This window comes from Parasteatoda tepidariorum, chromosome 11 (assembly GCF_982258835.1).
Source record: "Parasteatoda tepidariorum strain Cologne lab strain chromosome 11, Ptep-v5.0, whole genome shotgun sequence".
NCBI lineage: Eukaryota > Metazoa > Arthropoda > Arachnida > Araneae > Theridiidae > Parasteatoda > Parasteatoda tepidariorum.
In genome coordinates, this window is record NC_141765.1 from 76,014,145 (window position 1) to 76,027,820 (window position 13,676).

At 30.9% G+C, this 13,676-nt stretch overlaps 1 protein-coding gene across 5 annotated transcripts in view; it reads left to right on the forward strand.

Annotated features, from left to right (window-relative positions):
- The window catches only part of LOC107452152 (ankyrin repeat domain-containing protein 27), a 133,836-nt gene that overhangs the window by 80,284 nt on the left and 39,876 nt on the right, over positions 1–13,676 (forward strand). For all 5 annotated transcript variants that reach the window (XM_016068468.5, XM_016068467.4, XM_016068466.4 and 2 more), the window contains 2 exons: positions 9,612–9,705; positions 11,967–12,138. In XM_016068468.5, coding sequence (XP_015923954.1) covers positions 9,612–9,705; positions 11,967–12,138 — 266 coding nt within the window. The remainder of the gene's footprint in view (positions 1–9,611; positions 9,706–11,966; positions 12,139–13,676) is intronic.

Here is a 13,676-nt window from a genome sequence, read left to right on the forward strand (position 1 = left end):
TTAGCCTGTATAAAACTGCAATTGAAATTTCTTTAAAGATTATATTTTTACAATTTGAGAAATGTATGCCAAAAAGTGAAAGTATACTGGGTAATTCAAAATGTGATTAAAAACGGCTCTAACTATTTAATGAAAAAGAATTTATCAATAAAATTAGAAGGTATTTCAAAATTTTGTATGCATGCGTCACAGATTTTCTATGTGACTTCCCTTGGTCACACGGACAACATCTAGGCCTTTTCACGCCATACATCCTGAAGCATTTGTGCAGTCACTGACACAAGCGTATTAATTGTGCAATTGCTGTATGAGTTTAATTTTGTACGGTTTCAGTTGCAACCTCTGTCTGAGAACACACCATACTAATAATCTTAGTTGCATTTGTAGCTGCCTTCTTACGTCATTTTTTGTGGGCTTCTGCCTTGAGATAACACAGGGTTCCCACGGTCCTTGAGAGTCCTTGAAAGTCCTTGAATTTTTTTGTGCTAAATTTAGGTCCTTGAAAGTGCTTGAAAAACGTCTTAGGTCCTTGAAAAACTTGATAGGTCCTTGAATTTGTCCAATACTGCCGGCGGCCCTTTTTATAAAACTCCCGCGGATCTTTCTCGTTCTTTCTGTTTTGTTCCCGAGCTCTCTCACGTGGTTTTTAACGCCACCGTTTCTAACCGGCCCTAGCGTCTTGGTGTCTGCCAAGCACGCGGAGCACAGCAGACAATCAATGCGTTCGGGGCGAGACTCCACTTCATCTTCTGTCGCATATGCTTAGATTTTCTTTTTTCTTATCGAAACTGGAATACTCTTGAATTTCGTAACAATATGTACCTTGTAGTTTTCAATAAGTTTGCCGTTTTACCATACCATCCGCACTTGTCCTTACGTTTGCGTCATTTCAAAACTTTATTGTAAAGCGTATTCGCAAAGGCACGGCTTCGTATTTGTGTTATGTAGTTTAGACTAGTTATGCCTGGGAAATGCTATTTTAATCCCCAATGGATGGATAATCAAGCTTATAAGGAATGGATTTTATCGATACCTGAAAAGAAGTTCAGAGCCAAGTGCCGATTATGCATGAAGGAGATCGATATCGCGAAAATGGAAGAATCTGCTCTGAAATCTCACATCAAAGAAAGGTAAAACAAAAAAGCAGTCTCATGCCCTGAGTTCTCTTTTTCCAAAGACATCAACATCTAATTCATCTGGTGTAAATACTCCTTCAACATCGTGTGCCCCATGTGAAACAGAAACTTTAGTGGCCGAGGTAACATCCCTTAGGAAAATTTGCCATAGGTTTGCCATAAAAATGCCATAGGATATTCCTATGGGGTTTTGCCTATGGCAAAATTTTGCCATACGTATATGGTAGAAGTATATGGCAAAATTTTACCATAGGCAAAACCTCATAGGAATATCCTATGGCAAATTTTTGCCATACATTTATGGCAAAATTTTGCCATAGGCAAAACCTCATAGGAATATCCTATGGCAAATTTTTGCCATACATTTATGGCAAAATTTTGCCATAGGCAAAACTCCATAGGAATATCTTATGGCATTTTTTTGTATGGCAAATTTTTGCCATAAAACTAAGATGTGCTACAGCTAATGACGAAATATTTTTCCATAGGCTATAGTACACCTTTGCCATACAGCTATGGCAACATTTCTCGTTGATATTTTATCATACATCAATAAATAGTTACTTACAAGAATCTTTCGCAATGGATATTAAAAATGCAAAACTTAATAATTGTAGAATAAATATATATCCAGAAAGCTTTTTTTAAAAAAAATTTCTTTGATAAACTTCTCCTGTTTCACTTGCAGAATCCTTTCTGAATGCTGTTCTTATTCAAATAAATTTTAAATGGTTAGTACTAACCGTTAGAAAATGCGTCCGGCCGTCGGAGCGAGTGGGGAAAGTATTGGTTATGTTGATTAGGAACAAAATATATTGAGTACAGGCAACCAATATTTGTTAAAACTGTAAAAAACAAGAAAATAGAAAGTGAGTCTGGAGGTCGGAGCGTATATAAAAAAAGTTAATTTGATTTATTAGTATCCTAATTAGTTAGATAAGCGTCAGATATTAGATGAACCTAAAAGAAAGCAAATTTAAATAATTGTCCGATGGTCGGAGCGAGTATGAAATTTTTTCAAATTTTGATATGATATACTAAGCTAAAAATTAAACTGACTACTAAAACAATAGAATACTATGAAAACTCAAAAGATAAAGAGTGGGGCCGGTGGTCGAAGCGAAATTAGTTTAAAATAGAAAAACGGGACAAAGGCCGAATATGTAACGGTGCTACCAGTGGTGGCATGTGAACAAAATTTTTTCTATAAAAAAGATGGTAATGGACTATGAAAAGCTAAGAATAGAAAACAGGCTAAATTAGTTGATCCCTTACTAGTGAGGGATATAAAACTCAGAAAATTTATGTTGAGTTGTGTTAAGCACAGTTAGAAAAGAGAACGCAATATGGAAACATTGGTAAATACAAAACATGTTTAAGACATGATTAAAGTTGGTAAAATTAATAATTGCTATTTACACTTGGTCAGGAATAGTAAATAAAAATAGGAATAGTAAATTGGAAAAAGCATTTTTGGTAACAGCAGCAAATGATATGGCCAGGGACTGTCCAGTTGATAATATTGAAGCAAAATAATTGTCAACCAGTAATCCAGCAAATCTAGTTAAGTGATGACCCTAAGCTATGTATAAATATGTAACAGAACATTGTACAAATATATGTGGATAGTTAAGAAATATTAGTTGTAATATAGTAAAACACAGAGACATGATAAAAACAATTTAATGGCAAGCAAAAATTAAACACAAAATAAAAATATAAAGCCCTAACGTATGTAAGATAATGTAAAAAAGCATTGCAAGAACCTAAGTGGAATTAAAATCAAAAAATAATGAGAATGTAAGCACTGAATTTGATATTGATATATGGCAGCAATAAAATGAAATTATCACCGAACAAGTTAAAAGAATTAAAAAATTTTAATTATTAAAGAAATAATGATCTGGCTTGATCATAAGCACTTAACCGCGTTTTTCATCATGAAGATAGTTTACAAATTGCTATGGGGAATAGAACACCATTAATAATAGAAAAGTGATTTAATGGAAAAGTTTAAAAATTTATATAAAATCAGAGGGAGGGGATAAAATAAAAAGAAAGATGCCGTTTAATCAGAAACAGTTGGGGGAAAGAAATATAAAAAATTTAGATAAAAATATAAACAGCAAGATATTATTTAAAGTGTACAAAGTCAACAAATGGCAAAATTTAACGTAGCGAAAACCTATACCCAATCGCGACATATTTTTAAAAAGATACAGATAATAAATCGCATAGGCGTTTGCAATAAAGTGTTTTTGACCGAGAATGAGATCGGATAAGTCGCCAAAGTTAGCGAAAGATTCCACTTGAAGTGGATGACACGTTAACATGGCGGTCTGATACTCTAAGCCTAAAAGAATGGAACATCAGATTTCAAACACTCAAAAATAGGAAAATTGGCCACCTGGAAGCCGGAAAAGACTCACCAGGAATGCGTTGCGGGATTACATGTTGAATTTAATTAACTTCGGGGTGAAATAATGGATATTTATTTCTTTTAGAAGATGTTTTTGAGGACTCCATAGAAGTTGTTGTCTCGTTGGTGGAGATCTAGATCAGCTTTTCTCTATGGTATACTGCCATACAAATCTTTAAGGTTACCATTGGCCTATGATATACTGCCATACGAATTTCTGTGGTTGCCATATACCAATGGTGATGTGCCATACAAATCCTTATGGTTACCATTGGTCTATGGTATACTGCCATACAAATCTTTATGGTAGCCATAGGCTTTTGGGGTTTTGCCATACAAATCACTATGGTAACCATAGGCGTATGGTATTTTGCCATATAAATTTCTATGGTAGAAATAGGCTTATGGGGTTGTGCCATACAAATCTCTATGGTAACCATAGGCGTATGTCATCTTGCCATACAAATTTCGATGGTAGCCATAGGTTGCCATAGATTACCATAGGCTTCTCTATGGCAAGTTTTCCTAAGGGATTGTCTTCTTATCTGGTCAAAAGGAATGTGCTTGATGCTGAAATTCTCTGGAGTCTGAAGTGCATCACTAGTAATTATTCATGTAACTCCTGTGAAGGGATTAGTAAATTGTTCTCCAAAATGTTTGCTGATAGCTGTATAGCGAGACAATTTTTTTGTAGTGCCACAAAGTGATCCTATTTGGGCTCCTTTGGATTGGCACTATACTTCAAAGGGATTCTTATAAATGAACTGAAGAATGTTGATTGCTACACTGTACTCTTTGATGAGACGTTAAATCAGTCTCTACAATCTAAGCAGATGGACATTATGGTAAGGAATTGATAATAAAGTTTGCACTAAGTATCTTACCTCCCAATTTATGGGTCATGGAACTGCAGAAAATATTTTGTCCTCTTTTTACAAATGCATGGATGATGGTTAAAAGCTCTCTAAAATACTTCAATTATCCATGGATGAACCCTATGTCAATTGGAAATTCTATTAGAAGCTTCAGTGTGAATTAAAAGGTCCCACCAGGTCATATTCATTGGCAGTTGTGGATTACACATAACAAATAATGCTTTTAAACATGGTGAAAATGGGATATGTCCCTTCTAATTTTTATTTTCAGAAAGAATTGTTGCTGCATAACATTTAGAGAAGGTTGTGTAAATTATGGATGAATAATTTCAGAAACGATGTTTAATAGAGGAGAGGAGGGGGTTATGGAATAGTCATGGAATATGGAATACCTAAGATTTAGCTCTGTCTTTCATGCAGCCTTCACATGGAAATACACAGGATTAAAGGATTCAAAAAACGCAAATTTTTCTTTGCGTTTTTTGAAGAAGAAAAAAAAATAGATCAAGATTAAGTTTCCTTGAACTGTTAGTCTCGTTTAGATTTAAAAAGTTATTGGTAAAAAGGAAGGTATAGCAAATTAATTGTTTCGTAACTAAACTACGGTTAACAAATGGATGGTTATAAAGTTTATACATTTTGTTAAAGGATTTCACCATTAACACCTCATTACCATTAGTTATAGATTGTGCTGAAAATGATTTTGTGAATTAATATGTAAAACCAGTAGGGTTGTTTTTAAAAAAATATAAATTTTAGTCCATAATACATATACTCTCTTCTCTCTATATAGGCAAAGCATTTAGGTATTATATTTGAAATTAATTATTGCCACAACAAGCATTGTTGCTTCTAGTAAAATAGAAGAGAATAATTTTTAAAATTGGTCTTAGATTAAGGTCCTTGAAAATTTTGTTGAGGTCCTTGAAAAGTCCTGGAAAGTCCTTGAATTTCAATCTCATCATAGAGTGGGAACCCTGTAACAGAATGACAATTGTTAAATTCTTGCACGCAGAATGCTTTCTGCATGGGACTCGCCATTTTCACTAATGAACTCGCGGATGCACAGAATTCCGATTACAGGGATGAGATTTTTCCGCGTTTTAGCAGATTTCCACTTTTGTCTCTCGAATTTCAGCCTTTTTATCAGAAACTCCGACTCTTGAAAAATTTCCTTTTTTATAAATATTCCGCTTTTTCTGAAAATTGTGTCGTTGAAATAGAATAATTATTTCTGAATTTCAAAGACGAGCAGAAAATCCAAACTATGTAACTACCAACTCTTCCTCATTTTTACTTATTTTAGCTATTTTCTCTGATTTTACGCACAGAAAATAAGATTTCCCATATTTTCCCCCGCCTGCCAGCTAGCTCGTACTTTCGTAATTCTGTTTGCAAAATTGTCAAAAGCAAACAAATTAATAAAAACGTTTTTAAAACCACAATATTATTACCAAACATAGATTTTTGTATTTACCTGATTTAAAAGTTGTGCATTGCGATTCTTATTCACGCAATTTAAAAATTATGCATCATAACTCGTATTTACGGGATCTAAAAATTACGCATCATGATTTATTGTATTTTCGTATTTTTAAAATCCAATGTCGAGTTTCATATTCACAAGATTTAAAAGCCACATATAAAGATTCATATTCTGTCAATTTAAAATCTTATTCACACGATTTTAGAATCATGCATGTGATTCATATTCATACCATTTTAAAATTAATCATCGAGATTTATAATCACATGGTTTAAAATCGCGCTTTTTTTGTCAAATGTTTAGATATTATAGCTTCTACACATTATATATACAGTAGAGTCCCGATTATCCGAGCCCCGGTTATCCGAGTTTCCGCTTTAACCGAGCTATCAAATATTTCAAGGATTTTTTTTTCTAGTTTATTTTTTAAAAAAAACCGCTGAAAAATAAATCTGAATTTTATCTTCCAAACACTCAGAAAAACAAAACTCAGCTATTGGTCTGATGAAATTATCGTTAATATTGTCAATAATGATAATGAATCTAGCGAAGATGATGAAGACAGTGATTATTAAAATCAACATATAAAAATCTCTCGTACAGATGGACTAAAAGCTATCGAATGTACTATTGAATATATAGAACAACAAAAAGAGGCGATACCAGCCTTCCTGTTATCCCTAAAAAAGGCGAAACATTACTACAGAAAAGCACCGAAGTTATGTAGAACGAAAAACGATTAAGGACTTTTTTTAAGTAAAAACTATTTAATTCTCGTGAAGTATGCTTTTTAAATGCTTTTAAGTAAGCTTTTTAATTATAATATGAATTGTATGTGGTATACTCGTATACATTTTGTGTTTCTTAAATATATTACATTTATACCTTCTCTTTTTCTTTCCGTTTTTATACTCTTCCGAGATTTAACCGACTTTTTCAGTTATCCGAGTTTGTTGCGGTCCCCATTAACTCAGATAATCGGGACTCTACTGTATATATATATATATTCATTCTAGGATTTCCTTTTTTTACTTTCTGACTACTATCACCCCTGCGATTAACTGCGCCTTATGTAAAGAAATCTTGAAGTTCCACCTACATTTTATGTTAATCTTCTCGATAAATTATTTTTCATTAAATAGTTTTAGCTATTTGTAATCGCTATATTCATTTTTAATTACCCTGTATTTAGAGAAGTTTTCCACAAAGTTTATTTAGCATTTTAAAATTTTTGTGTGTAAGTAAAGTAAAGAAGGATGCATTGTAAAACTCTTTTACATTATATATTATTGTTGTAACAAATAAAATCGTATCAATTTTTGAATTAATATGTTATAAAATATGTTGTTAATGCTGTTGCAAAGGTTTCATACTTATGCATGTATTAATTAAGAAACTGCATGAGTTGTACCATATGGGCTATTAGCTATTCCAGAGAGTTATGCTAATTATGCACCAGTTGGTATCATGGAAACTGTAAACTAAATTCATATTCTGTAACTAAACCAAATTTGTATTTATTAGTAATTTTGTTCATTAAAAAGAAATGAATCATTAAAATAGAGCATAACATTAGGCATCAGACAGAGGTGTGCCAACTGGTGGCAGTTGTCCCCTCTGAAATTGAAGTGAGAGAGCGAATAATATGTTTCACCCCTCCTGAAATTTAAATATTCAGGAGAATAAAGTAAAGTAAATTTCAATTAAAAAACAGTAAAAAAGTAAAATTTTACTGAAATTTTTTTTTTTCAACTTTGAAGCTATTTTTAATATAGAAAACTTTATATTTTTCTGAAATTCGAGTGAGGGGCGAATAATATGCTTTACCCTCGGCCAAGATTTAGTCATTCGCAAAAGTTATTAGTAAACAAGCTAAATTGGTAATTTTAGAAAAAAAGAAACTATTTTAAATTGATTTACTAGATTGTGTGTTCTTTTCTACTTTGAAGCTACTTTTCAAGTTGAAAATTTTATTTTACTCTAAAATAAAAGTAAGGGGGCGAAAAATGTCCTTCTGAAATTTAGACATTCACTGAAAAAATCAAGTTAAATTAGTAAAATTGGGAATGAAAAATAGAAATTTTTTTTCTTGAATTTTCAAGCAATTTTTCAAGTTGAAAACTTTATTTTTCTCTGAAATTAAAGTAAGGAAGCAAACAATGTGATCGCCCTTTCTAAAATTTTGGCATTCATGAAAATAAAGTCAAATTAAATTGGTAAGTTTTTTAACTTTAAAGTTGTTTTTGAAATTGAAAACCATATCTTCTTCTGAAATTTAATTAAAGGGGTGAATAATGTACTTGACCCTTTCTGAAATTCAGACATTCAGGAAAATAAAGTTAACTGAAATTGATAATTTTTGAAATTTTTTTTTTCAATTTTTAAATTATTTTGAAAAAGAGGACTCTATTTTCTTTTGAAATTTAATTGAAGGGCGAATATAGCGTTTCCCCCTGTCGGAAATTTAGACATTCACAAAAATAAAGTCAAGCTTGATTAGCAAACTTAGAAATTGAAGAAAAACTTTTTTTCTAAACTTAGAAGTGACTTTTCAAGTAGAAAACTTTACTTTCCTCTGAAATTCAAGTAAGGAACCAAATATTGTGCTTTGCTCCTTTTGAAATTCATGAAAATAAAGTCAATATAAATTGGTGTTTTTTTTATAAGAGAAAAACTTTTTTTTTTTTTTGAAATTGAAAACCTTATTTTCTTCTGAAATTTAATTGAGAAGGCAAATAATGTGCTTCGCTCCTTCTGAAATTTAGACATTCAGGAAAATAAAGTGAAATTAAATTGGAAATTTTAGAAAAAACCCTACTTTTTTTCTATTTTGAGTTTATTTTTGAAATCAGAATTTTTCTTTTACTGTGAATTTAGGGGGCAAAAATGTGCTTCACCCCTTCTGAAATTCAGACATTCGACAGCTCATTCAGACATCTTCTTAAACGAGTTGTTAAAAAAGTTTTAAGAGTATTGAAGAAAATTCATATTATATGATTCATTAATCTTTTAAAATAAAATGCTGTATGCTTTTCATATATTAGTTAAACAACACAAGAAATATGTTTATAATAAAAATATTTGTAAATTGTTTAAAATTCTTGAGAATTACTTTTTTTGAAGAGTTAATGAGAGAAAGATTATTTGCAGGGCTGATTGTGCTCTGGAAAAAAATCCGGATTTCCGGATTTTTCGCTAACAATGATCTGGAGTTTCTGGAGATCGAAGGTCCAGACGTTTCAAAAAATCATTGATCACAGAGGTTTCCGGAAGTCAAATTTTCAAGGGTGGAACTTAAAAACACAGTTTATTTTATTTGTTTGTATGGGAGAGCCAGATACTTTATAAGCTTATATTCAGGATTAATATTCATTTTTTATCAGTAAATAGTTATTATAATCATAAACTCACAAAGGAAAGACATATTTGTAAATTTTAATTACTTCTCCTGGTCATCATAGGTATGTGTAAATGGTATAGGTATGTGTAAAATTTTAAATATATTTTAACTAAACTAAGAAATAATGAGAAAAAGGATAAAAACCTTGTTTAAAATTTTTTCTAATTTTTCATTTTAAACTGTTTTTTTTTTTTTTAACTAAAGAAATTTTCCGGAATTTTGACTTGGGCTCACAATCACCCCTGTATTTGTAAATGATGTAAAATGCAGTTGTATATTTGCTGTTTCATTGCAGTTTTGGTCTAGTTACATTCCAAGCAGCCAAAGAATTTTTGATGAGTAATGAATTTGAATTTTTGAAACCACCATCAAGAAAGATGAAGAAAGAAGTATGTTGTTTATAAATAGAATAATTAATATGTATTGTTTTTAAGCATATTTTTTTATTGTAAATGGTAATTTACAGAATGTTGTCAATTTGGAGTTTAACTGAAAATTTAAGAGAATATTTTTGAATAAGTAACAAGAATGCCTTTTTGTGTATCCTAATTTTTTTTAAAATATGATTTTTAATCAGATAATGGAATTTAATTTTTTAAAGTATTTTTAAATATTTTTTTAGTTGTTGACTAACAAGAAGGCTTTCTTTATTCTATGCACTGTTTTATAATGATAAATTTAATTTGGTAAAATATAATAGATTTAAATATACATATGTTACTGTCATCATTTGAATAATTTTTGTGCTGTGTCAGGGTTTCCACTCCACAAGGAGAATATGGAAAATTTGGAAAATACAGAGAATTTAAAAATCACCTAAAATAACTGGGATAATGCTGTGAATTTTGAGTTTTTCCTTACAAACTGGGAAAATACAGGGGATTTTATTTCTTATTTTCGTCTTTTAAAAGGACTATTAAAAACAATATCTATGGGATATTTGAGGATGATATTTCAGCTATATTAAACTATTTTAGTTACATTAGCAGTATTTCTTTTAAGTTTGTTAAACTGTTCCTTATTTCTTTAAGTTTTTCCAGTGATTAAAACTAGTATAATTAGACTAATATAGGTCTCTCAAGAGCACAGTGATTGTGTGTTTCTTCTTAATATATTGTGTATAATATGTACATTGAAAACACAGGAAAATTTTCTTCAAGATTTGAGTGAAAACCCTGCGTTTATAAATAAAGTATAGGACCCGAAATTCGGCACTCACGGGACCGACAAAATTCCGTATTTCAGAATTTGGCGAATTTCGGATCTCTTCCGGAAATTCCAATACGGCGTCCATATATTACGATAATTCAATTATGCTGTTAATTTCAGAAAAACCAATAAATTTAGCTAAGTTCCGATTGTAGATTATGATGGGGTGAATTTAAAATTGTCCCATCTTAAGAAATTTCATTAATAAAAATAATAATCTATATAATATAATCAAGGAGAAATAATTTAAGATGAAATAATCCAAATCCTCCGAAAAAGAAATTATCCTTTTTTCTTCCACGCGAGATCATTCCTCTCATTTTTTCTTGAAATAGCATTTTGTTTTAACAAAAAACGCTCAGCTCGCAAAAGAAAAAAAAAAGGAAAGAAAGAAAGCTAACAAGGAACTGCAAAAAAAGTTAACAATTAATGCTAAAAAACTAACAATGAATAACTACAAAAAAGAAGCAAACAACTAAGAAGGATAAAAAAAACAAGTCAACAATTAACAAAAAAAAGTAACAGTTAATAACAAATAAAAAGATAAATAAATCTAATAAAAAAAAAGCAAAAGGGATAGAATTCATTTTGTACACCACATGTTAGTTTCAATGTCGACAGGGTGTTGCCAATTTATGGTCAAACAGGAGAGGAAAATGTGGGGACAAACCAGTAAAGCACTTGCACAGCTGTCAAGATTGATTGATCAGTTTCTCCCAACTTGCATTTCTTTATTTTGTTCATTGGAAATGCAGATGTTTTTACTTTTCAATTTCACTTTATTTTAAACTGCTTTAGGAACAGATGTTTTGTTTGACACAGATTTATTTTTTTTCATGCTTTTTTTCTTTTTAAAAGATAAAATATAGTTACCTACTTAAAGAGAAAAAATTCCAAATAAAAAGAGAATATGACTGTTTTTTTTCTCGTATCAATAAAAATTTCTCTAAAAAAAAAAAAAAAAATTAGGCCGGATTAAGTGCCGAATTTCGGGTCCTACCGGATTAGGAGTCCCATACTGTAATTAAAAAAATGGAAAATCTATTTGTAGTTAACCTTATAACTGCAAAGCTAAAATATTTCCTATAATGGATTTAACTAAAATTAATTTGTGTTTAGAGAAAAATCCTGCTGAATTTTTCTCCTAAATCTACAATTAAAAAGATAGTTCAGCAATATTAATTATGCCTAAGATTTTAACATCACAATTTTCATTCTTTATGTGAAAACTTCTCTTTATTCATTAAGTTAAAACTGTTTCAGAAACTTAAAATTCCAACTTAAAGCCTTTGTAATGCACTATAAAATTATGATTGTGGCAATAACTATGAATAATTATCTAAATAATTTTATTTTATTTTCATTTTATTTAAGTCAGGAAAAAATTGAGCTTCTTAATTATTTTAGCATTTCGTAATATATCCTTTCATTTTTTTACTAGTTATCCCTTGAAGAACTCATGGAAGTTACTGTTGAAATGCAAAATAATTCAAAACCGTCTGTAGAAACTAAGCCAAATAAACTTCAATCTCCAACTGACCATCTCTTGGAAAATGTGACAAAAATGATAGAGGCATCTACTAGAGATCTTAGAGAATGGACTATTGAAAAAGGTTTGAGTGAAGTTTTTTTTTTGCTACTCAGTAGAAAACCGATTTTTTTATTGCAATAATTTATTAACAATTTTTTATGTTTTGAAAAGCTCCTTATTTTCAAAATATGTTCTTATTTTCGTATTTATGTTTGATCATTCAAAAATATTTATTTTTTTAAATCGAAACTTAAACATTTGATTTTATAATGACACAGATATTAATGAACTAAATAAGACTTAAATAAATTAAAACTGTTTAACTGAAGTATTCTTTCATGTACTTTTATACACTTCATATAGTGTATAAAAGTACATGAAAGAATCATGACATTTTATTCTGTGTTAATAAATGTTATCATGGATATAAAATGTGGAAATCTGAATTTTTGTAGCTTGAAGCTACCAGATCTTTATAATAATTCAGAGATGCCAACTTACACCACTTTGTGAGAAATTTTTTTCTTGTGGCAGCAAAATTTATGTTTTGTTGTAAGAGTTTTGGTTAAATAAATTTGATTTAAAGTTAGTTTTTTCACCACTATTTATAGGTAATTCAAAAACTCATATAAAACACAATGTTTTTCAGTCGCCTCTCAGTAAGACTTTCAGAATGTGCGCAAAATTATCTAAATTTTGAAAGAGGCAGTTTTTTTTAAAGACATCCCAACAAGCACACGACTTTTGGGCTAGTGAAGGGACAATGTCGGCTCACCTAAAGTGCCATTACGGAGGGTTTTAATCGCCATATCGGTTCTGTAAATAAAGTGAAATCTGGGCCAAAATGAGGGCCAGTGCATGGCAGTTCAGGCAAACTTCTGGCAATCGTTAAAGGACTGGAACTACTTTGTTGCCTCTGGATTGCTTTGCCATTTTTGCCTGTTAAATACCGGGGGGGGGGGGGGAATTTATTTCACAGAATAAAGAGAAAATTGCTGTAAAGGCTTTTATTGTACCTTTATGATGTCTTTTTTGCCTTTTTATAAAAAGCTGAATACGTTCACTGGCGCACGTCGTTGCCTCGCTTGCCATTAAGGCACCTTAACTGTAGGCTGATTAGAAAACGCCTATGCCGTTTTCGCCCATATTGCACCTTTATTTCAGGTGCTTAGGCAAACTTCTTTGCCTTATTTACTGATGTACCACCCTTAACTCACCTCAAACTCGGTTCAATAGAAAGTTTTAATGACATCCTTGCCAGTATCACACCCTTATTTCAGATGCTTAGGCAAACTTCTTTGCCTTATTTACTGATGTACCACCCTTAACTCACTTCACACTTGGTTCAATAGAAAACTTTAATGCCGTCCTTGCCTTTATCACACGTTTATTTTAGGTGTCTCTCCATTTTTTTTTTGTTAGTTACTTGCCTTAATTAGAACTTATCGTAGCTTTGAATTTCAAAGGCTTTTTGCTGCATGTTGTTAACAACTCTTATTTAGGGAACATAAATTGTCACGAGTGTTTGTTTTACTCTGCTGATATCAGCGATAGTAATTTATTGACTTTAAGCTTTTTATATTGTAATAAAACAACAACTGTCATTACATGCATACTGTT